We start from the raw sequence: 26,554 nt of genomic DNA, 5'->3' as shown, positions 1-26,554 counted from the left end.
GTTCATATTTATATTCCAAATATCTTGCTTGAAGTGGATAATTTTAGAGAAAAGATGAGCATCGTGTTTTTTAAGGTAAGGGTCTGTCCATAAACTACGTAGACTCTAAGGGGGGGGGGACGGGGGGGTCTGGCCAAAGTCTACGCTCCATACAAATTTCGAAAATTTTGTATGAACAAAAGTCTACGAGGGGGGAGGGGGGGGGGGTCTGAGATGGCCGAAAAAAAGTCTACGTAGTTTATGGACAGCGCCTAAGTGTATTGATAAAATACAGTGTAAAGTTTAATTTGGGTGATGATTTTGAAGAAGTAATTTTGTGATGACAGAAGAAAAGGCCTTGAATCTACAAGAGCAAAGCGTTATGTCTAACACTTGATTTCTAGCAGTCAAGGATGTTTTCGATCACCTGGGAATCATTTGACTCATTTGTCTATAACTCAGTTCAGAAGTCCAATATTACAATGTAGTGTTCGGTAAACTTGTATATTAATGTTTTTTCAACAATTACACTGCTCAACAAAATTTTACAAAATTTGGTGTTATGGGATGAGAAAAAAATAACAGAGGTTTGGCACCCTAGAAGCGTCATAGTGAAAGAATTTTTGAAAAATATTGGACCGGGCCTTCACAGTTCAAAACCGAAGTTTGTATGAAAAACTTGGGGTGTTCAATTGGTGCATTGAAATGTGCCGTGCTTGGTGCCGTGCATATTTTTAGGCGTTTTCGGTATTTGGGTTAGTATCGTTATTGTCTAACGCCTAAATATATGCACAGCGCATTCTAATGCACATATCAATTGAACACCCCAAGTTCTCCATACAAACTTCGGTTTTGAACTGAGAAGGCCTGATTCAATATTTTTCAAAAAATCTTTCACTATGACACTTCTAGGGTCCCAAACCTTTGTAATTTTTTTCTCATCCCATAACAAAATTTAGTGTTGAACGGTGTTATCATCAAGGACGCCATATCCTAACTCGTAATATTCACGGTACGAGAGAATTAGTACCACCTACTCATACTAAACGATCGAAAAATCCGATCGTTTAGTTTGAGTAGGTGGTACTAACACTTTTACGCCGTAAATATCAGAGTTAGAATATGGTGTCCTTGGTGATAATTGTAGGAAAAACACTAATCCACAAGTGTGCCGAACGATTCTATAACATTCCCCAGAAAACCATTTCCCAGAAATCCATTCCCCAGAATGTACCATTCTCCAGAAAACTATTTCTTAAACGCGTCATTCTATTTTCAGAAAGAAAATAAAACTATTTATTTAATTTCTAAATGGTTTATATTAATCGCTAAAAATCAAATATTCATTCGTAAAAAATCACTGGAAGAAACATCCTGCCAAAAATTCTCATTTGACAAGAAAAACTTTGGAAATAAGCATGATTTGCTTTACAATTTTTTAGGCTATTAGCATAATTATTGATATCGTAACTGCTTATTTTTTCAACATGCATTTTCCCTTCTTTTTCGCATAGGCTGTTCTTTCGAACTGCACTTTTCAGAAAATGATCGGCATCAAAACTTCTTACATTTTCAATGTAGATTTTCCCTTCTTTTCTGCATAGGCTGATCTTTCGAGTTACACTGTTCAGGTAATTATCGGCACCACAAGCAAAGGTGTTTTGAAATTTGAAAAAAATATTTAATAAATATTTAAGAAATTTTAACACCGGTGGTGGCTGTAACGCCCATAATTTCCTGAAAAGTGCATTTCGAAAGAACAGCCTAATGCAAAAAAGAAGGGAAAATCTATGTTAAAAAAGTAAGCAGTTGCTATGCCGATAATTTCCTGAAAAGTGCAACTCGAAGGAACAGCCAATGCAAAAGATGGGAAAATGGTTGATGAACATATAAGCAGTTGTAATGCCAACAATTCTTATAACGACTCAAACATAGTTTTAACGAGGAAGGAAAAAAGTGACATCACAGACAAACAGACGTAACCCTCTGATAATTGCCATCGTACAACATGCGAACCTGTTTCCTAGACTAAAATTTGAATCAAAAAATGTTCGAAATGTGACGTCTGTTTGTCTGTGGTGACATTGTTTTCCTATCGGCGTTCAAAAGCCCAACAATGCTCTTTCTTTTTAAACAAGTTTTTTTTAGAATGTAGGCAACTGGTATACTATTATTTGAATTATAACTGCTTACATTTTCAACATAAATTTTTCCTTCTTTGCTGCATGGATCGTTCTTTTGAATTGCACTTTTCAGGAAGTTATCGGCATCACAACTGGTGTTTAGAAATTTGAGAAAATTTATCATAAATATTATAGCAATTTAACACCGGTGGTTGCAATAATTCCCATGATTTCCTGAAAAGTGCAATTCGAAATTACAGCCTATGTAGAAAAAAAGGGAAAATCTATGTTGAAAATGTAAGCAGTTATAATTTCAATAATTTTACTAATTTCCTTGATTCTATGAAACATATTGTTTAAAAAGAAGGAACATTGTTGGGTTTTTTAATGCCGAAAGAAAAACAATGATACTTTTTTTCTTCTTCATTAAAATTATTTTTGAGTTGTTATAAGAATTGTTGGCATTAAAACTGCTTATATGTTCAGTTTGTATATTCCATAGTATTGGAATAATAAGTGTAGAATTAGCTATAAGTTAAAATACACATTAATAAAAAAAAAAAAAAATATTGGAATAATGAAAAAGTCCTTCTCATACCGCATGAATGAAACGAAAACGATGCTTGCCCACCCTAAGTTGGCGCCTATGGCCTAGTGGTTAAGGCTATGGATCGCCAATCCGGAGACAGCGGGTTCGATTCCGGTTCCAGTCGAGTCAATTTTCTCGACTCCTTGGGCATAGAGTATCGTTGTTGATTGATTGATTGATTTGTCTTTATTTAAGAGACTTTCAGCCCTTGGCCGAGTATCGTTGTACTTGCCACACAATGTTACAAAATTTATGCAATGGCAGACAAAGAAAGCCCTTCAATTAATTACTGTGGAATTACTCTAAGAACACTAAGCTGAAAAAGAGGCAGGCCACGTTCCAATGCGATCGTCGAGCCATAAAGAAGAAGAAGAAGAAGAAGAAGAAGAAGAAGAAGAAGAAGAAGAAGAAGAAGAAGAAGAAGAAGAAGAAGAAGAAGAAGAAGAAGAAGAAACCAGATCGGTATTGATTGGAAAACGCAAAAGGCGAGAATACCCAGAATACACTGTGTAACAGTGATGGAAAACAGTGAGGAATGCAGCTGAGCAGACACAAACGCAAAGCTATTCTACTCGTGAACAACAGAAGCCAGAATATATTCGCACTTCCTTCACTCGCGAGCTAACGAAGCTGGTCGCACTCGTGATTGATTCGCGAAGCAGCTCTGAACATTTTCCAATTTTGTGAAAAAATGAATTTACACGCCCGGCAGATTTACTTTTCAGGAACAATAAAGCACAAAACACTAATATCTGATGGATAATTATTTGTTTTGCTATTAAAATTGCACTAAAATGCAATTCCCGCATCTCCCCTTGTTCTTCGCGAATAAAAATTCATGAGTGTTTTTGTTTTTGTTTTGCTTAATACTCGTGAAGCAAGCGGGTGCAAATAAACTCACACACGGCTTACTCTCGGTACCGTGAGTAAACCGTTTGTTGGTTTTACACTCGCGAGTTGATTCACGATGAGAGTGTTTCCATCTCTGCTGTGTAATTCGCATAATGCGAAATGGTGATAGGTCTCGGTTTTTGGTGTTGCCGAAATAGAACTTGAAACAAGGGAAAAAGGGGTTCGCAGTCCTAATATTTTATCCGATGTTCACTGGTTTGAGCCAGTAAAGACTAGCGTTCCGATGCATCGCATGGTCAATATAGGTGTCTATTCTTGACACTTTCGTTAAGGGATCCGCTGTTAACTGAAAAAGAGCGTATAAAAAGCCAAACCTATCAATCAGATTTTTTTTCTTTTGATTAGGTTGAAAATGTCTTTATGGCTACTGTAACAAAACCCGAATACTTCATAACTTCTCCATAGTGATAATGTAAAATGACATGCGCTATACAAAGGACACGAGATGTATCACAATATAATTGCAGTGGTTAATGTCCCGAACAGAGGTAGGGAAACCATGTCTTAGTTAATAGGATACTTACTTCCAAACGCATCGAACGAAGCTGGTCCTGTGCCGGGGCCGATCATTGTGGACAAATCGCCTCCGCTGAGCAGTGGATTCTCCGGTCCACCGACACGAGACGGATCGACGCCGGCCTTCTCGTTGCTGAACGTTCTCCACTCGGAACCGACATCGATAACCCGATCGCCCACGACCAGCCCACACTCGGAACAGATCATATCTCCCGCTCGGTAGTCCTCGATGAGCGGCGCATCCGGATGTGCATAGCAACACACCTTGTTCAGGTGGTGATCCCTACAAGAGAGAAACACGGAGGGTCGTCGGTCAAAACTACTGTTTACAACAGGGCTGAATATTTACAAACATGCCGCGCCGCAGTTAATTTCGCGGGAGATTGAAAGTGAAATCAAAGCAAGCGCTGTAAATCTTGGCATCGACCACGAAAACAAACCAATTTTTATTCTACGCGGTGGCGGCGGCAGGCGCAAAAGAGATTAGTAGGTCGTGACATCACAGCCAAGCACGTCGTCGCCATCGTCCCTTTCCCATTGTGCTACTGAGAGCTGCGAAGCGCATTCACCACAGCCCGCTGCCGCGCCAACGACCGACATTCTGCGTGCTTACCTTGAAGAGCTTGCCATTTTTCTGGCGCTTGTAATGGCGAAGGAAACGTTCGCCTAGCTCCCAAATTCCACACTACCCGGAAAGTTTGGATTCCGATGCGACAAATAACCCCAAAACGGAACCGTCTCACGATTGTATAACGCAAATTTGAAAGGATTTTTCTTCCTCCGGAGGCACTTATTTACAGTTTCACTTTGGGTGGCTTTTTCCCTTTCTTTTTTCGCTGGCTGCTGCTGCTGATCGCTGTCGTCGTTGCTTTGCTGGCTGTCAACTTGACGACCGCAGGCAATCCCCAGGGGTAGCGGTAAAAAGTGGGGGTGTGATCAGTGAATAATCAAAGTTAAATAAAAAAAATATTAAATTTTCCTATCTTTTTAAGAGTTTTTACGCATTTCATCGGTCTTCAACTACCTATTTTGATTTTTTAAACATCGCATAAAATTTTCATTGAACAATGCCTCTTTTGATAAAAAGTAATAAAATTAAATTCGAGTTTGAGCTACTCGTCGGTAGAGTACACTCTCGTCAAAACTTCAGTTTAAAAGCAGAATTGGCTGCCCATTGGGCATCGTTTCACTTTCGAACTCGTTCCTTTTTTTTGTTTGACATAAATAACTGTCAGCAGCGGCCGCACTCTCTAAAATAAAAGCTCTCATTTTTGAGTAGCGCCCATGCCGCACAGGGACTGTGTTGGAAACACACATTTTTTTAAATTGCTCGCACGCTCACATTTTTGCAAAATATCAATATTTTTCGGTATTTGAAGGTGGTTTATAAACCCAGTGAGGTTGCCATGTCGAAATTATTGCAAAATACATGCTCATATGAGCGTACGAGCAATTTTAAAAAAATGTGTGTTTCGAACACAGTCATGTGCGGCATGGATGTTTACTAAAAATGTGCAGGCCGAACACATTTTTGAGCGTAGCCGTTTTTGCGTGCAGCGGCGCACCGCTTGCGTTGAATTTGTTTACCAACATCGTTGGCGTGAAAGTGTCCATTCAGTTTTGTGGAGCAATTAAAAACGTATTTAATCCCTTGTAATTTGTTCAAATATTCCATATCAAAAAAAAAAAAAATGGTAATAGAAATACTACATGTTAATGGTATGATTGTATTAATAATGACATCTTTTCTTTTAGCTACCTTTATCCCTTCTCAAAACGGCGCAAAGTCATCCTATGGTAAGTACCGGAATCTGTCTCATATCACTATGCGTTCGATCTTTCGAGAGACTCCTGGAAGCTTTTCTACTTATGTCCCGCGAATAAAACATGGCAGGATAAAGGAGAACAGTGTTAACCTTCCGTCAGTCACGCGGTTGGTCTCCACCGCCAGCACAATGCTAATGCCTCGTCTAATACTTGGTACAAAAAGCAAGATTTGTTCATCGTGTTGCACAAAATACAAGAGCACGATCACTCGATTGCTAAGGAAATTCGGAATGATTTCACTACACTAATAGGAACTTTCGGCCCTCTGCACCACCGTGGGTGCCCAGGACTGAAAGTAAGTAATAGGAACTTAACCAAACTTACATTCTCGGCGCATCTTCCGGTGTTAGTCTGCTCAACCAGGAAGGCATAGAACCGTATTTCCGCCGTGCTTCTTCTGCTTTACGTCTTTTGAGATCCTGTAGCTTTTTTAGCAACAGAACGCTTGACCCCGCAATTATCACCAAGTTCAGGAAACTGAAAAGAAAAACTCAATCCAGTTATCGACCAGTTACCTATTTGTTTTCACATTGTAACTACTAACCGGCGTGTGTCCATTTTATTACAGCAGACAACAGTTCGCAATGTTTTTGGATTTGTTTTTAACAATTCTGCCTCAAAGATTTTCTCTATACACTTCCAACGGTTTAGGTATCAGTTTTTACCGTTCTTACCAGGCTCGCACTCTTTGATTTCATTTTTTTTTTACTTAAAAATCTCAAAATCTCAGACTCAAACTGCTGAAACCACGGAAACAAGTAGCACGTGCACGTAGCACGCCCGTCAACAAAAACAATAAAAAAAGGGCGCGAAATACACGCTCCCGTAAAAGTACCCATTTTTTCATTGCTCTCGTCACTCTAGACCTGTGCGCCGACTAGGTACATTTTGCTCGGCGACGGCGTCATCGGTGTCATGCTGGGTGGCAACTTTTGGCGGTGGTGGCGTGAGGCGGCAAAGAAGTTTTAGGTACGCTCTTGAATTTGCAGTCTGAGCTTTTTCATGACCAGACCATTGATAACATACATTATTACGTTTGAATACCTATTTTTATTGCTGTTCGGATCCGTGACTGCGACCAGTTGTGGTATTGCCCGTAAGGGGCTGTCCATAAACCACGTGGTCATGAGGGGGGGGGGGGGTAGGGTTCGGCCAATGACCATTTTGTATGGACAAATAAAATTTTTTGTATGGACTAATGACCACGCGGGGGGGTTGAAAAGCCCCAAAAAAATGACCACGTGGTTTATGGACAGCCCCTAAGCTTAGTGTTAGGCATATCTGTGTCTGTAGGCATAAAGTGTATACCACTTTACTCCATGGTATGGTAATAATTGGCTTCTTTAGCGGTGTTGAGATAATTCCGTATTCTGAATCTGCATGCCAAACTGAGCCGAAATCCAAATTTTCATGAATTTTGGTGCCCGGGAACCTATTTAAAAATCAATTTGAAGTTTGTATGGGAGCGATTTGTCGAATCACCCCTCGTCGCATTTTGTACTGGACAAAGCTTTTTTTTTATCTGTATTAACGAGATTTTTAGCCCTAGGCTAGTTCATCTCGGGACCCACGCTTTACTTCCCTTCCGAAGGAAGAACTCACATTTTGTGAGTTTGTCGGGAGTGGGATTCGATCCCAGGTCCTCGGCGTGATAGTCAAGTGTTCTAACCAAGCTTGCTATTTGATGAAAACATTCGCGAAATGATGCGATTTGCTTTCGACAACGAATACGTTTTCACCCATCCTCGCTTTATTCAATCAACCTCCAATACGAGTAGCACACGAACGGACTCAACACTGATCAGCATAGTTAACTCTTCCTTTTCGCCGTTGAGCCGTTGCGTTCTAGCCAAGCATCTCTTTTCATCGCTTTTGATGCTTTTCGACAGCTTATCGCGAAGCATCGTTGGCTGGAAGCTTTATTAGTATGGTATCGGTACATGCGAATGTTGCTTCTGTGTGCGTGTCGAGCGTTCGTGCCGTAGCTTCGCAAACCAACCTATTCGGTATGGTTCGGCTGTTCGGGCGAGCGTGTGGCGGAACAGTCAGATGTGTGCAAAATCGTTTGTGATTTACATCATGTTCGTTTTGCCACCTCTTTGCTGCTGGTCATCGCTGATCAGTGCACAGTTCAATCGCACGCGATAAATATACAGTTGATGAGTTGTGATGAGCACTAGTGCGGTGATCATTTGCATCATTGGTTCTAACCATCACACCAGGTCCGCTCCACTGGACAAAGCTGTCAAGCAGTTGCTCAGCTGTCAAAAGGTGATTTCAAAAAATATCTTTGAAATTGATTTTAGGTATCACAATTAAGTTCTAAAAATCTGGAAAACATCGTAGTGGCTCAGAAAAATATGCTCCATCGTATAAAAACAAAAAATCAATACATTTTTCAAAATTTAAAAACCCAATTGATTTCAATACAGTTTTGTTCTGTTTTATTATAGGCTTCAGAAGCTAACAAATTTGATGAAAAGGTGGAAATATTTAGTCTTAGAAATCCCCAAAGCGCCAAAAGAGTTCCAGGAAAACCTCCGAATAAATTTCAGGAAGAATTTTGAAGGAACTGCAGGAGGAATAGTTGAAACAACTCGTGGTGGAATCTCTGAAGGAGTTATTGGACTAATTCCTACAGGAACTGGTGTACGAACTCCTGAAGGAACTTCTGTAGATATCCCTGGGTGTTCAAGAATCTCTCTTAGAGAGATCTCTGTAGAAACTTCTGAAGAAACCCTGATTGGAATTTAGGAGGAATTCCAAAAGAATTCCTCGTAGGAATTCTCTAAGGAATTGGAAGAGGAATCTCCAAAGTATTTCTAGGCAGTGTTGGTAAAATCACACTCAAAGCACACTGATGAACCGCTCTTGCGTGAGCAATCTCAAGCGCGATTCTGAATCATTTTCTCACGCGCGAGAATTTCATGCAAATTCTCGCTCTCACGAGTCAAGCGCCGAAATCTCGTTCGCTTGTAAAACGAACCCAAATCAATTTGAACAGCATCCAATGTTGTTGTACGATAGGTTTGCTTTTGTTCTATCATATAATCCTAAAAACATCGAAGAAAGTAATAAGAATACCAAGAAATAAAGCAATGAGTGAAATCGCGAGTCAACTCATGCATGATTTTTTTCGGCGGTGAGTTTGGCGAGTTAAGAATCGTGCGTGAAACAACTCAAGCATGAGATTTGAGAATTTGAGTTTTTACCAACTCTGTTTCTAGGAGGCATCCTCCAAGGAATTCCTTGGAGGAATCCTCGGAGGAATCCCTCCAGAAAAAATCCAGGCGAAATGCCTGAAAGAATTCCACGAGAAATCCTCGAATAAATTCCAGGAGGAACCGCCGAGAAAATTCCAGAAAGAATCTTCAGGGATATTCAGGAGGAATCTTCGAAGAAATTCCACCAAAAATCCTCGAAGGGATTCCATGAGGAGAAATTCCAGGAAGAATCTCCGAAAGATTTTCAAGAAATCGCCGAAGGAATTCCAGGGGGAATAAATCCAGAAGGATTTCCAGGATGAATCTCCATATACCTGGAGGAATTTCAGTACCTAGCAAATCCTGAAGGATTCCCTGAATGAAATTCTGGAATAATTCCTGTAGGAACTCCATGACAGATATTTCAAAGACAAAGATATCCCGGAGATGTGCCTATTAATAATCCTGAGGAAATTCTTAAAGGAATTCCTAGGAGAATTCTAGGAGGAACTCTTGTAGGAATTCGTGAACATCTGAATAAATACCTGCTGTAACTCCTGAAGGCATCCGTGAACCCTCCTAGAAAATGTCCGAAAGAACTTCAGGAGCGTTCCCTGAAGAGTCCTAGGGATTGTGAAGATACTTTTGGGGGAATCTCTGAATTCTCCTGAGTTATCCTTGGATCTTCCTGTAAGAATTTCTGAAGGAAATCCTGGAGAGAACCCTGAAGAAACTCCAGGAGCGATCTCTGCAGGAATTTCTGGAGGAACTCCTCGAGTATTTCCTAAAGGTTCTTCTGTAGGAATTTCCAGGGAGGGTGTAGGCACGTCAAACTCGAAAAAACTACGCCTACCTAACATGCATCGAGCGGGCCTTCCCAAACAACATAATGCGATTTCGTGGGCCATCCCCATCGGCAACGTAAACCTATTTCTAAGCAGGATTCGACCAGGCCCCAGGTCGCGTTGCCAGTCGACACAAACACACTCGCAAAAAATGAGCAGTAGGCCTACCTTGCCGCTTGCGGATCCCCTGGGAATTTCTATTGGATGTCCGTCCAGTGTGGCAAACCTGGACCCCCCTGAAAGAATGGTTGATGGAGCTTCTGGATGAATAACTGTGGGAGCATCTGGAATGGCTGAGGCACCATCTGAAGGAATTCATGATAAAACACCTTGATGCATCCCTGATTCGTCCTGGAACTCCTGGAGGGCTCCCTGAGGGAATTTCTGGGGGAAATCACTGAATGAACTTCTGCAGCAATCCCTGAAAGAACTACTATACTACAGGAATCCTCAAGGGAACTTTTGGTTTAACCCCTGGAGAAACTTCTGTAGGAATACCTGAAGGAACTCCTAGAGAAATTAAAAAAAAACTCCTGAAAGCAATTCTTCATAAGACATCCCGATAGATTTCCAAGATTTGATTTGAAAGAATTCCGAAGGAATTTCAGGTAGAATCCTTGATGAAATTCCAGGAGGAATCCAGAGGAACTCTTGGAGCGATCCCTAAATAAATGCCAGGAGAAATTCTTGATTGAACTTCTAGAGGAAATGCTGTCGGAATTCCTGAAAAATCCATGATGAAACTATTGGAGGTATCCTCCTGGATCAACGAAAGAATGTGCAAACTGAAGGTCAAGGGTCGGTAGCCCTCAACGCGGAAGCCCTGATGAGACAAGGAAGCATTCTACGCGCAGCTCTAACGCGAGTACGATAACTGCCCAAAACACGATGTCAAGATTATCATTGGAGACCAATACGCTGAGGTACGCCAGGAGGAGGAATTCAGACCGACGATTGGAAAGTTCAGCGCCCACCAGCTGACGAACGAGAACGGCCTACGACTCGTTGATTTTGCTGCCTCCAAAAACATGGCCATACGTAGCACCTTTTTTCGACACAGCCTCCCTTATCATTACACCTGCAGATCACCACAGCAGACGAAATTGCAAATCGACCACGTCCTGATTGACGGACGGCACTTCTATGACATTATCGACGTCAGGACCTATCGTGGCGCCAACATCGACTCCGACCACTATCTGGTGATGGTCAAACTGCGCCCAAAACTCTCCTATATCAACAATGTACGATACCGGCGACCGCCACGGTACAACCTAGAGCGACTGAAGCAACCAGATATCGCCTCAGCATACGCGCAGAATCTCGAGGCCGCGTTGCCAGACGAGGGCGAGCTCGATGAGGCCCCTCTAGGGGACTGCTGGAGTACAGTGAAAGCAGCCATCAACAACGCAGCCGAGAGCACCATCGGGTACGTGGAACGGAATCGACGAAACGAATGGTTCGACGAAGAGTGCAGAACGGTTTGGAGGAGAAGAACGCAGCGAGGGCGATAATGCTGCAGCAAGGACTCGACAGAACGTGGAACGTTATAAAACAGAAGCGGAAACAGCAGACCCGCCTCTTTCGGGAGAAAAAGCGCCGCCTGGAGGAAGCGGAGTGTGAAGAAAAGGAACTGCTGTGCCGTTCCCAAGAAACATGGAAGTTCCATCAGAAGCTCAACGCATCCCGCAGCGGCTTCGTACCGCGAGCCGAAATATGCAGGGATAAAGACGGAGGCCTCCTGACAGACGGACGTGAGGTGATCGAAAGGGGGAAGCAGCATTCGATCAGCACCTGAACGGTGTGGAGAAAGTAGGCACGGGAGCCCACGGCAACGGAGAGAACGACGACGGCAGTGCACACGGAAAAACGAAAGTACCCAAAAGTGAGTTCATTCCACCCAACTTCGAGGTTGCGTGCGGAAAGCCAATTTTGAGTTGCTGGAGTCGATGTTTAGGTAGATAGTTTGCATTTAGGCGTATACGGCCAAAGTTTAGGTACTCAAGGTTCTTTTTACTCAACCGTCAGTTAAAATTACTCAACTTTCGGTACTGTGCCACTTACTCAATTTTGGCTTCCCGCATCGAACTCTCAAAGTTGGGTTGTTGGGTTGTATTCACTCTCTGACAACAATAAAGAGAGCGAATGAAACAGGATGCAAAAAAGAACTCAAAAGTGAGTTTAAAAATACTCAAATTTGGGTTCCCTTGTTTTTCAGTGCAGCGAAGGACGGAAATGATCCAACGTGATTCAACTTCCACGCTAAGGGAAGTTAATGATGCCATTCACCAGCTCAAAACCAACAAAGCAGCTGGTAAGGATGGTATCGCAGCTGAACTCATCAAGATGGGCCCAGAAAAGTTGGCTGTCTGCATCGGCTGATAGTCAGGATCTGGGAAACCAAACAGTTACCGGAGGAGTGGAAGGAAGGGGTAATCTGCCCCATTCACAAGAAAGGCGACCATTTGGAATGTGAGAACTTCAGGGCGATCACTATTTTGAATGCTGCCTGCAAAGTGCTATCCCAGATCATCTTCCGTCGTGTGTCACCTAAAACAAATGAATTCGTGGGAAGTTATCAAGCCGGCTTCATCGACGGCCGGTCGACAACGGACCAGATCTTTACCGTTCGGCAAATCCTCCAGAAATGCCGTGAATACCAGGTCCCAACGCATCACCTGTTCATCGACTTCAAAGCGGCATACGACAGTATCGACCGCGCAGAGCTATGGAGAATCATGGACGAAAACGGCTTTCCTGGGAAGCCAACTAGACTGATTAAAGCAACGATGGACGGTGTTCAAAACTGCGTAAAGGTTTCGGGTGAACTATCCAGTTCATTCGAATCTCGCCGGGGACTGCGACAAGGTGATGGACTCTCATGCCTACTCTTCAACATCGCTCTGGAAGGTGTGATGCGACGAGCTGGGCTCAACAGCCGGGGAACGATTTTCACAAAATCTGGACAATTTGTGTGCTTTGCGGACGACATGGACATTATTGCTAGAACATTTGGAACGGTGGCAGAGCTGTACACCCGCCTGAAACGCGAAGCAGCAAAGGTCGGACTGGTGGTGAATACCTCAAAAACAAAGCACATGCTGGTAGGCGGAATCGAACACGACCGGATCCGTCTGGGTAGTAATGTTACGATAGACGGGGATACTTTCGAGGTGGTGGAGGAATTCGTCTACCTCGGATCCTTACTGACGGCTGACAACAACGTGAGCCGTGAAATTTGGAGGCGCATCATCAGCGGCAGTCGGGCCTACTACGGGCTCCAGAAGAAACTGCGGTTGAAAAAGATTCACCCACGCACCAAATGCACCATGTACAAAACGCTAACAAGATCGGTGGTCCTCTACGGGCACGAGACATGGACTATGCTCGAGGAGGACCTGCAAGTACTTGGAGTTTTCGAGCGACGCGTGCTAAGGACGATCTTCGGCGATGTGCAGGAGAAGGATGAACCACGAGCTCGCTTCACTTTACGGCGAACCCAGCATCCAGAAGGTGGCCAAAGCCGGTGGGCAGGGCATGTTGCCAGAATGCAGGACAACAACCCTGCAAAGCTGGTGTTTGCAACTGATCCGGTTGGCACAAGAAGGCGTGGAGCGCAGAAAGCACGATGGGCGGACCAGGTGGAGCGTGATCTGGCGAGCATTAGGCGCTACCGAGAATGGAGAGCGGCAGCCACAAACCGAGTATTGTGGCGTACTATTGTTGATTAGGGGAGACTGGGGAGACTTGATCCCTTTTTCTTAATTTACCTAAAACTTTTTTTTTTTTTTTTTTTTTTTTTTTTTTTTTTTTTTTTTTTTTTTTTTTTTTTTTACCCGCCACTTTCCCCCATACCAAAAGCCTCATTCCTGAGACTCCTGGTAATGGACGCTACTAATTCAGCTCTGCAACTGGCAACAATCGAAAATTTATTACGGAACAATAAACATGAGCTGAGTTATTATGATATTCGAAAAATAAATTGTGAAGAATTAGCAATAAGTTAAAATTCACAAATACAAAGAAATTTTAAAAAAAAAAAAAAAAAAGAAAAATAAATAACACATGAAAGGGAAAATTGGTAAGTAAATTAATTGGATGCCCAGTGGAGATTATCTCCTTTTAAGGGATCCATTAATAACTTCTACTAAATACAAAATACGAGAATAACAGAATTTCAACTATAAATTATAAAGTTAAAGTTAAAGTTAAAGTTATGGCTTGAACGGTTAGAGTAAGAAATCATTGATTTTTCCTTTGAGGTACTTTTTGATTTTAAATTTAAACAGATTTGAATTTATGATAAGCTTCAAATCATTTGGTAAGGCATTATATTTCAGTGGTCCTACGTATGAGAAACGCCGTTGCCCTTGATTCGATGCGGCCCGAATAAGTGCTAGATTTCCAGCTTGCCTGGTAGTGCGAGTTTGTGAAATGGTGTTCAAAACAATGTTAGAATGTGTCCTACTATTATGTCTAATTTTATGAACCATGTGAAGTGTTTGTAATTCACATAGGCCCAAAAGTGGCAAAATATTGTGAGATAAATTTGCATAAAGATCAAATGTTGGATACAAATGAGGTAACCTGAAGATTATTTTGAGGCATCTGTTTTGCAAGACTTGTAGTCGCATTAGCCTAGATTTACATGCCCGACCCCATACTGTTATTATGTATTGCAAAAGAGAATGAATATGTGCATAGTAAAATTTCATTGAAACATGACGTGGCACAAAACCTTGAACTCGGCTTAAGATACCACATAAACTTGAAATTTTCCTTTCGATATGAGATATCTGTACTTCCCATGAGAATTTGGAGTCTAAAAAAATACCAAGATATTTAAACGAATCAACTTTTTCAATTGAGTCACCATCTAGCTTAGGATCCAAATGTTCTGGCAATATTTTTTTCGAAGATCTGAAAATCATATATTTGGTTTTTTTGATATTTAAAGACAAAAGATTATTCGAAAAGTACGACTTTAATTTTTGTAGATCGCTATTCATGTGGTCAATTACCGTTTGCGGATTATTGCTAGGATAGAACAATGCAGTATCGTCTGCGAACAACCTAGGCACTCCCTTAAGTGGTAAGTTCCCTAAGTCATTAATATAAACAAGAAATAGTAATGGACCAATGTTGCTGCCCTGCGGTACTCCATTGTTTACCTCTCCAATAGCACTTTTATAGCCATTTAGACAAACATATTGTCTTCTGTTGGTTAAATAATTTTTAAATAGATCAAACACAATTCCTCTAATACCGTAAGCATACAACTTTTTGAGTAGAATATCGTGGTTCAATGTGTCGAAGGCCTTTTTGAGATCTATAAAGAGCGCTCCTACTATTTTTTTAGAATCTATTTCTTGAAGTACAAAGTCTACTAGTTCTGTGATCGCAGTAGCAGTACTACATGCTTGCCGAAAACCATATTGGTAAGCATATAAAACTTGGTTTCTCTCAAAAAAATCAATCAAACGGTTTGCTAACAATTTTTCAAAAACTTTGTTGAAGACTGAGAGGGTTGATATGGGTCTGTAATTATCAAGTAAACTTGGGTCTCCTGATTTAAAGATAGGGGTAACCTTTGCCAACTTTAGACAATCTGGATATATACCAGTTTCTACCATTTTGTTGAAGCAGTTGTTCAATATACGCGAGAAAGCAAGAGCATTAGTCTTTACTACGTTTGTTGGTATATTATCCGGACCTGGTGCTTTATTTGTTTTCAAAGCAGATATGACACAAGCTATTTCATTCGGAGTACTCGGCCTCAAGTAAATTGATTCACGTACCCTGTTAACATTTGTTAATGGATTATTTCTTTCGGAATGAGGAATTTGGCTAGCTAGGCTTCCACCAATATTTGAGAAGAAGTCATTGAATAAATCACATTTTTCCCTATCATCCATAATATGACGTTCATTCACAACTAAAAAGGATTGCTTGGGTTTGCTATTGCGCCCAAACAAAATATTGATATGCTTCCATAGCTTACTGTGAGTGGTGTTGTTCAAAATATTTTCGTAATAAGCTCTTTTACATGATCTTTTAGTTTTTTCTACTTTTTTAGAGAGATGATCTAGCATGGACTTAATGTATTGATCAGTGGGATTCCGTTTGAATTTCTTTAGATATTTGTTTTAAAGTTTAATGAGTTGCCAAAGATTTAGAGACATCCATGGGCACTGCGTACCTTTGATATTAACTGATTTTTTCCTTACGGTTGTACAATCCTGAAGAATTTTGTTATAACTTTCAATTATGTTTTCGAGGCATGTATTAACATCATCGATTCTACCAATGCTGTTAATATAGTTAGAGAAATTGACATTCACTTTTCCATGATCAATTATGTTTTGGCTGAGTTCTACTCGGTTAACTTCGGCTGATAAACTTAGACTAGTTAGAACAGGAAGATGATCACTGACTGCGCTATAAATGGTATCATTTTGTATGGAAGAGGCATTATCCAGTTTGCATACTACATGGTCCAAAATATTGTTACTCAGTGGTCTAGTAACATGAGTATTCGTGCAGAGACAACCGTAGCATTCTAACAAATTTTTATATTTAACGACCACATTATTATTTACTAAGTTCATTGGTATATTTATGTCCCCAAAGATAAGTAACGGGCGACTTGGAGATGCTTCCGTAAGCCATGCTTCTAGCATAGTATGGAAACTATTAAAATCATAGGATGGAGGCCGGTAAACACCATGGACATCATAAAATATACCATTAAGCTTTAACTCAATATGTATATGATGAAAACCATCAACAGATACGTTCTTAATAGTTCGAAAATCAATTGTATTCCTAATAAATAGAGCCAATCCTCCAGATGAATTTTCCCTACATGAAAATATAGCACTAAAACCACGCATATTTAACAAAGAACAGTTCGCATCTTTCAACATGGTCTCACCTAATACGATAACATCAAGAGGAACACATACGTTGTCTATGAATTCCAATACATCATCAAACTTTCCAACAACATTGAGCCCTCTCACATTCCATTGCAGAAAACGAATACTTTTCATATTTGGATTTGACACATTTTTATTGAAATCATCAACATTATCATGAGATAAATTTACTATATTCGCCATTATGAATATTTTAAAATCAATACAAACACATTTGAAGTGAAACGAAATTCCCTATCACTTTCCGAGCATTTCCATAAACGAGGCAAAGTCTTCATGGCTTTGAATAACACGAGGCTTTGAATTTTCGTTCTGTTTAACGTAAATATCACCGTTTTTACCAGGCCAAACAAATTTGAGATTAACTTTATGCTGCACTGCACGTATTTCTTTCAGTAGTTTTATGGTAGACGGAGTAAGCTCTTCGCGAATAACTACATAAGTAGACTTTCCCTCAGAAACTAGTGACTCATCGATGGATGTAGATAAGAGTTCTCCTAATTCTTTTTTCTTTTTCAAGACATGTTCTTTAACAGCTTTGGAGTTAAACACTACTCTTATGGGAACCATGGTGTTCGGTTTGTTTGGTTTATATAGTCTTGTTACAGACACCAGAGACTTATCGTTTAGGCTTGCATCAATTTTGCTAAAAACTTTATGAACCATGCCTGTGAGATTTTCCCCAGAAGTACATGGTAGGCCAAAGATCATCGCATTATTACAAACTGCTTCTTTATCAGCACTTTCCACCGAGCGCTCCATTTTTTGGACTGACGCTTTCAATAATGTTTGATCTCGTTTCAGCTCGTCGATCTGCTGTTTGAGATACTCATTTTCTGCTTTCAATGTTTTGAACTCTGACACAATGATATCAAACTTAGATGAAAGATAGTCTTGAGATTTTTCAACGGCGGTGATAACAGCATTAACTTCGGTTTTAATAGTTCTCATTTCAGAAACCACTTGATCAGTTGTTGATTTCAGTTCAGTGCTAACTTGGGATATCATTGATGATTTCGAATTTGACATTTCCAAGATACGTTGGAAAAACTCAGCGCATTTGGAGGTACAGAGAAAATTATGTTTTTTGGCTTTCGCATGAATATTTTTGCACTTTAAGTGGAAGCTTGAGAAGCAGTACATGCAGGTGATCATTTTTTCACAATCTGATTCTGCTTTCCTGCATATTAAACAATCGAGAGTTCTTTTTTCCATTTTTTGAATTGAGAAGCAGGAAGAGTCCCAAAAATATGAAATCAGTTCAGATCCAACACGAATAAATAATAAATAAATTTGGTAAACAAATAAGTTAAAAAACAGATAAATATTAAATAAATAAATAAATATTATATAAATAAATAAATAAATCAATAATAAATAAATGAAAACTTTATTAAAAAAAAAATAATAATAATAATAAAAATAAAAAAAATCACAATCTGATATAGTACGGCTCGAAGGAAAAATCAACTTACCTCTATTAACATAAAAAAAAATATATAATTATAGATGAAAAATAATAACAATAAAATAAATCCAACCTTGAGTTATGAAGAATACGCAGAGTAATAAATTACTAGCAAGTTATTTAAAATTTAATAATATGTACAACTTCAGGAAGCTAAGATGCCCAAGCTGCATTCCTTGCCGATTTTTTCTTTTATTTTTTTGTACTTTATTCACAGTTGCATGTCGGACTCTAATCAAGTAAAGGAATAACACTTATACGAGCATTCATACTTCCATACAGCTGAGTTTTGTACTGATGTTCTTAATTTTGACCCCACCGTGTTAATGATCACAAGAGTCGCTGTTTTTGTCTGTCTCCTTCTATCCAATTATTAAATCTTCCTCGTCACGACCACAGCTTTACAGATTGCATCCAAACTGTCTGAGCACAGCTGCATACACAGTTCAGCTCTAGCCTGCCAGAAAGAACCGCAATTCACAATTAGACGCTTCGAATACAGGTTTATTGGAATAGTTGTTACTCAACCACAGCTATCGCCAATTGTACACAAACTGTCTGAGCACAGTCGCCTACAACGCTTAGCTTTTGTATATTAGATACAATCTTTTGCAGCCTTGCAACTAGCATGTAAACTGTCTGAGCACAGCTACATGCAGAGCTCAGCTTGATTATACCATATACACGGTGGTTATACTTGACTTTTTGTAGCTCTCGCAATTTGCCTGCACACTGTCTGAGCACAGCTGCACACAAAGCTTAGCTTGTTTGTATATATACGGCGAGGTAGTACTAGATTTTGTAGCTTCACAAATTGCATGGGAGCTGTCTGAGCACAGTGCCATACAAAGCTTAGCCTTAATATATTTCGTACTAGATTATTTCTTAGCTTCCGCAAATTGCCTGCAAGTTGTCTGAGCACAACCGCACACAAAGCTTAGCTTTTTTTTATATATACTGTACGATACGGTAGTACTAGATTTTAAAGCTTCGCAAATTGCATGGGAGCTGTCTGAGCACAGTTCCATGCAAAGCTTAGCCTTAATATATTTCGCACCAGACTATTCCTCAGCTTCCGCAAATTGCATGCTGGTTGTCTGAGCACAACTGCATACAAAGCTCGGCTTTTAGTTCTTCAAAGGCTGTCTTATCGTGCAGCGTATAATGTGGATGTTCTAGATATATGACAAATCGAGCAGAACTCTTAGATGACTTTCACACTATGGAATAGAAGCACAGAACAATACAAACTACCAAAACAGCAGCCACAGTCACACACTCACACAGCAGCAACACAGAATAACATACATACGTCTTTACCGATGTGTATTTTGAGTGGCCTCGAGCATCATGTGAATAAAATGCTTCAACAAAACACTATAATTTTAATCATAAAGGTAATTAGCGTTGAGCACTACACTTCCAGAGGTTACACAGGGTGATAGCTGAGGTCTACAAACCGTTACTTGTAATTAATCTGCGTTTTTTCACACTTAAAGTTGATACAAAACAGAGCACCAAGAAGAAACCGTTCAAGCCACAACAACAGTGTTGCCAGAACTTTAAGAAATCTAATCTAATCTAATCTAATCTAGCGCTTGCACAGCCAGTATTGAAAAGCATCCTGGAAATATCAAAATTTCTTCCGATATTTTCTTGTCAACATTAATATTTGCAGCATATCAGAGATGATGGGACACAAATATTAAAACGGCCAGGCCCACTGTGCAGACTAATGGGTTGGAAGATAATTCAAAAACTTAAGGCAATCAGGTTATCCACTTATGAATAACATGATTGACAAACCTTTTTGAATTGAATGAAGGAAGAAACGGGGACAACCGTACCAACCGTTTCGTTTTAGGGGAATTGTGTTTGAATATAGAATCGTTGGGAGTGGTGCTGCTAAGAAGGTTAATGCACACTCCGTTATAGTTGGCATCTTCTCCTGGGTTGGGGCACAGGCATTTCTCCATGTGTCCTGGCTTCAAAGCCTAGGCTTAAGCGCCATTACTCGCTCTCTGAAATGAAAAAAAAAGTAAAATGATCCCTTCCCCAAATGTTTAGAAATATAAGCCCATATAGTAAGCGCAACAAAAACAGGAAATTGACACAAATATGCCATTCTACCAAAAATATTTGAATGATAATTTCAGCAAGAATATGAACTTAGGTTGGATCTGGATATTATCGCCACCATGAAAAATATTTTAGCAAGCTTCCACAATACAACAACAGCATAAAACGAACTCACCAAATCAGGGATCACGGTGTGTCTAAAACCGTTATTAACAAAATAAAATACCCATTTTAGCGGTACCCAGCATTCGAAAGATATGGTATCCAGGTATCATCTTTGAAATTTTGGAAATGTTTCATCGAGGGAATTGATAGTTTGAGCGATTTGAAATTTTAAGGCAATTTTCAATGAAATTCTCTTTGAACTTTTAATCTTCAATCGTGGTTGTATCATGACCGTGGCTATCGACTTGTCGTCCCTCATAAATTTGGAATTCAACATTTGAAACGTATGGTATTCGAATATCGTTACTGAAAATTTGAGAACATTTTATCCACGAAATCAAAAGTTATCGCGAATTGAATTTTTAAACCAAATCCATAGGCTTTTAGAGTATCTATAATAATTAAACAGTTACTATTTACTACAAATAACCAAAACCAAATTCGAATGCCCGCTGTTGTAGTCAATCACAGCAATCAACAGCTGCTTGAAAAAGGGTTTAGAAGTCCAGAGCATACTATATCTCTCCCATGTTTCTGAAAAATTGCTGGGAACGCTCTCAGTAGCTTGCTCTCCGAACATACCAAGAGATTTTCCAGTATGTATCATCTCAGACCAGCAACTGGAACTGCAAAATATGAAACATCGAAAAATTTGACAAATTAAGGATCTCCCATATCGTTTTAAATCTAGTCTTCAACGTAGTATAGTCTGGATGAAACACGCTCTATAGATGTCTTTGTAGAGTTTTAATTCCTGAAATATAATTATTATTAAACCATTATAGTTAATTTAACGCTTACATTTAAAAGATCGTGTAGCTTAGAACCTCCAACAAGAACCATCAAAGCGTCCATTAAATTGTGACATGCTTTTCCTGTGAAGTCATACGTTCGTTGCTGATGTCTCACAACAGCCGTCATGGACCACAACTGTACCTTTTCAGGACTTGCTTTTTTGGCGGCTTTGTACAATGTGTTCCAAGAGTTATGTGCAAAGCAGGTTGGGGAGTGGCAGTCTATATCAACTCCTGATTCATACCGTTAACTAGGGGCTCATTTACTCAACAAACATGGAGTTTCACTTACAAACTTAGATGTTTTCGCGTGCAAAAATGATGACAACGCTACTTCACCATGCCGTGAGGCTAATAAAAATCGCCCAATAATTTGCTTTTATTGCTGACTCGCTTCTACACATTACAAAAAATGCTGCTTCCCCTTCTCAATTTCTGGTAAGCATCGTTACAGATCCGCTAGACGTCCCTTGACCATTCATATACCACGTTGATTGCAAAGTTTGTATCAATTCCCTGAGTTTCATGTTTAGCGGTTCCACGTTAAGCAATTCTGAGAATACACTGAGAAATCTCCTAATGTGTTTAGAGGCAAACTACTGAGAGGGTCGCTGGGAACCCTTTTGCCGAAACATGGGGGAGATGCTGTATGTCCAAGACATCGAAATTCTATTTCATCCAACTATTGAATGCTGTGATTGTGTAACGACCCTAAGTCGTTATCACCCTTACTAATCCATATTAATTAGGATTCCTCAGTAGATATAATGTAATTGTCACTTATGTGGAACATTGGCACTTTTACCCTAGTAGCGATAAAGTTTGCGTTTAAATGTAAAAACAGTAAATATAATGTGTCGCCCGAGTACGCACATGTGAATCAACGGTTCACCGTTAAGATAAACAAAGACCTAGAGGTCAGAACGCTCCGAGCGAGCACATTGGAATCTACGAACCACCGTTAATGTAAATAGTAAATAGCGAGTCACGTGGGGTTCAACGAATGTTCGTTAACACCCAAAGTCAGTCATAAATATTACTTGAAAGCCAACTTATAAAAGACATTACTATGTTCAGAGGGAGGCAGTCAGTATGTAGTCAGTTAATAGTTGAGTTTATAGAAGACAGTTGATAGGAGTTAGTCTATAGGGAAGTCTAGATGGGGAAGTCTAGAGAGTGAAAGTGAGAGCTGTGCTCAAGTGTTAAGTTTTAGTTTTAAGTGTTTTAGTTTTATAAGAACAATGGACAATATAAGTGAAGAAAGGAAGTGATGTAGCAGTTATCAATTTGATGACAGTACCATGGGGGGAAAGGGAAATAAAGTACATCTTTTTGTACAATTGACTACAATAGCGGGCATTTGAGCTGATTTTGGTTATTTGTAGTAAATGGTAACCGTTTATTTGCCATAAGTACTGTAAAAACCTATGGATTTGGATTAAAAATTCAATTCACGATAACTTTTGATTTCGTGGATAAACTGTTCTCAAAATTTCAGTAACAATACTCAAATACCATACGTTTCGAATGTCGAATTCCACATTTATGAGGTACAGGTCGATAGCCACGATCGTGATATAACCACGATTGAACATTAATATTTCAAAGAGAATTTCATTGAAAATCGCCCTAAAATTTCAAATCGCTCAAACTATCAATTCCCTCGATGAAACATTTCCAAAATTTCAGAGATGATACCTGGATACTATATCTTTCGAATGCTGGGTATCGCTAAGATGGGTATTTTATTTTGTTAATAACGGTTTTAGACACACCGTGGGATGCATCCTCCTATTGCTCCATTGCTAGTCCTACACCAAGCGATATACTGTCACGTCTGCCAGAGAACAACATTGAGATGTTCTCTACCAGCCAAATTCCACGCAAACCAGTTTCTCAACAATAACACTGCCCCTCATTTACACGTGAGCACTACTCGATGATTTGAAAAAGTCTGTTTCCACCAAAATCAGTCAACCGACAGATTGTCTAGTAGTGTGCCGGAGTCTCCCCCGGAGAAGTCAGAGTTGAAAAACAAAACTCACGAATGCATTTTCTCACTTTGAGTGCAATTGATCTGCAACGCTCCAAACATAAATATGCACCAACATCATCAGCAGGAGCAGGAGTTATAGTGCGCACGCATACACACTTTCACAACTTGACCAGCACTACCAGCAGAGTGAAACACCTCAAATTTCCAACAGATGACGGCCAATGGGACCACCATCGAACCCAGAAAGATAAGAAATGCACTTTTTCGACCCCATTCCGATCAACGTGATTGCAACTGCACTAACGAAAGAACCACACGTCCCTCACACCACTCGCACCGGGTTTAAATGCTCAGGAAACACTTTTTGATATTTTTTCTTCTGTCTGCCTATTCGTGAAGTCCAGGAAAACATATTGTTTAAACTAAAACTCCTGGAAGTTAAAATACATTCCAATATTAACTTAATTAATCCTAAATCGAAAACTCGCGGAAACGAAAAAAAATGACAGCGAAAAAAATTTACATCCGCCTACCTAAAACTTTAAGAAAAAACATAAAACTAGATCCGATTTCCGTACAAAATGGCAGGTAAACATCTATTGCAAGTTAATACACAACAGCAGACCTTTAAATTATTGTTGAAGTTTTCAAAACGGTTGTTTTTATGGAGGCATGTCTTATGATGTGTTTTTCAAAAATGGGTGACACTTGATCCCCCTTTGAGCACATGGTTAATAATTCCAGGGGTAATAATTCCAGAGACTTCCTATTCATTTTTTTTTCGAGTTTTCTTGTATTTTCGATGAATATGGAGTGTTTGAAATTGTAAGATTTCCTTAAATTTTTAAGAATATGCCGTATTTTGAAAATGGGGAGACTTGATCCCCCTTTTCTTGGTTTGTACTAAAGTTATAATTATCTGACACATTTTATCGTTGAATAGACAAGAAATCCAAGTAAATAGAGGCTTCCGATTAGAATTTTATTTTTCACATGTATAATGTGTGTGTAATCCTCGAGGGATCAAGTCTCCCCATGTCACTGTTGTGTATACTAAGCTGAATTTATTAAAATATGTTAACAACAGCCTTATTTGGAAAAATAAGTTTGAAAGTATTTTATTTAAACTATGTGCTGTGAAATTTTGACACGATTTGGTTCAATTTTCACAAAGTTATTGAGATTTTTCGGAATCGCCTAAAAGGTTTCTGAAGGACTGAAAACAAACCATCAGCCGTTAAAAAATAATGCAATGCACAATCGAAATCACATGTAGCCAAAACATAGTCGTTTGTCCAGGAGTAGTTTTGGAAAACATGTGCTAGAAGAAAAATGTTTTTGTTTCCGAGCAAATATGGGGGAAACAAGTCTCCCCAGGGATCAAGTCTCCTCAGTCTCCCCTATGTCTTGTCTCAATAATGATGAACAAATAAATGTATGTATGTATGTCGTGGCTTTTTACATGCAAAATAATATTTTCCCCTTCTAGGTCAATATTGCCATTTGTGCAAAACGTCTTTGAGCTTTGAGGTATAAATAACGAACACCCTATATTTTTCGATTCAATTATATCGACTAGCTTTTGATTATCAACTGCTTAAAATCATTTGCTCAGATTTCTCAGCTTCTTTTCAAAAACTTTATAGAATCGCTGTTTTAGGTTCGCCGCTTCCTGAGGCTTCCAAGTCTCCGAGTCTTTGCTATTGTCGCCTGTGATTTCCGTCACCCGTCGTCCACTTTTACGCGCTTCTGATACAGAACCATTGCCCACATCCGCTACATCTTATTGCATGTTAACGAGCAGAAAACAACTAATTGACGGCTTTTTTTTTTCTCTTCTCGTTTACCGCATGCAACCGTGGGTCGTTAACCAAAAACGAAATCGTCATCCTCCCTCGCATCACCCGCACGGCGCACAGTTGGTGGAGCTCAAAAATGGCGAAACCTACAACGGCCACTTGGTAAGCTGCGACACCTGGATGAACATCAATCTTCGTGAGGTCATCTGCACATCAAAGGTGAGAAAAGAACAATCGTATGTATAGCGTTCGTTCGTTGGCTGGACCCGTGGCGCGCGCGCGGGAGTCTGTGAAATGGATATTCTCCTGCCGATGCCGCGTGGTTGACATGTATGGGGGCGATCGTTTGCCATAATAGAGAACATGCAGTGTGTCAGAAATTTGTCCGTACAGAGATTACGAACGTAATAATCTTTCAACACATATGGATAACATATTTTAATTCAATTCAGTGTCATAATTTTTACTTTATAGTACTCATTTCAGTAGAATAATTACCTACTTTTCCGCACTAATTAATTTAAACTTGAATAATTGCATAATGCACATTATGCAATTCATCCGAGTTTGCTTTGTTTAATGAAAAAAAAAACATTGCATGAAATTTTGTATGCGCTCGTTGCAAAACTCGATTTTTTCAGAGCTCTTTAAATTTTTCCAACTCGGAAAGGCTGAAAGCCTCGTTGGATAAATAACTATTATACAGTTTATTAAAAAGATGTAATCATAAAAAAAGACTTTTTTTTTATTTTAAAATAATCTCTGTACGGATAAGTTTCCGCGTCACTGTAAATTAATTCGTAAACCTGAGTTTTCCTTCTTGTTCGATTCGTCCATTTCACACCCCGCAGGATGGTGATAAATTTTGGCGAATGCCCGAATGTTACATCCGCGGCAGTACGATCAAGTATCTGCGCATTCCGGACGAGGTGATCGACATGGTGAAGGAGGACGTGCAGGCCAAATCGCGGAACCGAACCGAGCTGAACAAGGGCGGCGGCCGTGGTCAGGGCGGGGGCGGTGGTGGCCAACAGGGTGGCCGAGGCGGACCGGGAGGAGCTGGTGGTGGGGGACGCAATAATGCCAACGCCAATAATAGGAACACCTTCGGCAACCGAGCGGGCAATCGGTCTGGACTTGGAAATCCGAATCGGAACGCGCTCAACAAGAAGTAATTGGCACCGCCGCCGCTGCCATGATGCCGTTGACGATCGATTGGGTGCCGTCTGTTGACCGTAAAGTGTGAAAAAAGAAAATCGAGGAACGTTTTCAGAGAAAACATGAATAAAAAATATGCTTTTGTGTGTTCGGGAAGAAACGA

General features: G+C 39.9%; 2 protein-coding genes across 3 annotated transcripts in view; one reads left to right on the top strand and one right to left on the bottom strand.

Moving 5' to 3' along the window:
• Positions 1–6,644, bottom strand: part of LOC115255109 (transcription initiation factor IIB) — a 15,928-nt gene extending 9,284 nt beyond the window's left edge. The window contains exons 1-3 of one of the 2 annotated variants that reach the window (XM_029852961.2): positions 6,491–6,644; positions 6,271–6,423; positions 4,128–4,402 (exon numbers count right to left, since the gene is read on the bottom strand). In XM_029852961.2, the coding sequence (XP_029708821.1) occupies positions 4,128–4,402; positions 6,271–6,423; positions 6,491–6,504 (442 nt within the window). In that variant the 5' untranslated portion in view covers positions 6,505–6,644. Of the gene's footprint in view, positions 1–4,127; positions 4,403–4,732; positions 4,992–6,270; positions 6,424–6,490 lie in introns of those variants that run through there. The other variant, XM_029852963.2, reaches the window with a different exon arrangement.
• On the top strand, positions 5,681–26,554 carry LOC109429462 (U6 snRNA-associated Sm-like protein LSm4). The gene is made up of 4 exons (XM_019705415.3): positions 5,681–5,813; positions 5,875–5,916; positions 25,354–25,452; positions 26,085–26,554. Exons 1-4 carry the CDS (start codon positions 5,811–5,813, stop codon positions 26,406–26,408), a joined length of 468 nt encoding a protein of 155 aa, XP_019560960.1. The 5' UTR covers positions 5,681–5,810; the 3' UTR covers positions 26,409–26,554.

The sequence above is a fragment of the Aedes albopictus genome, chromosome 2 (genome assembly GCF_035046485.1).
Source record: "Aedes albopictus strain Foshan chromosome 2, AalbF5, whole genome shotgun sequence".
Lineage (NCBI taxonomy): Eukaryota > Metazoa > Arthropoda > Insecta > Diptera > Culicidae > Aedes > Aedes albopictus.
This window is presented reverse-complemented; position numbering and strand designations above follow the sequence as displayed.

Excerpts from the sequence above, each read along its gene's own strand:
- LOC109429462 (XM_019705415.3), top strand. Across the intron at positions 5,917-25,353 it reads CGGCGCAAAGTCATCCTATG|TTGGTGGAGCTCAAAAATGG; the intron begins GTAAGTACCGGA and ends CACGGCGCACAG. Across the intron at positions 25,453-26,084 it reads AGGTCATCTGCACATCAAAG|GATGGTGATAAATTTTGGCG; the intron begins GTGAGAAAAGAA and ends CACACCCCGCAG.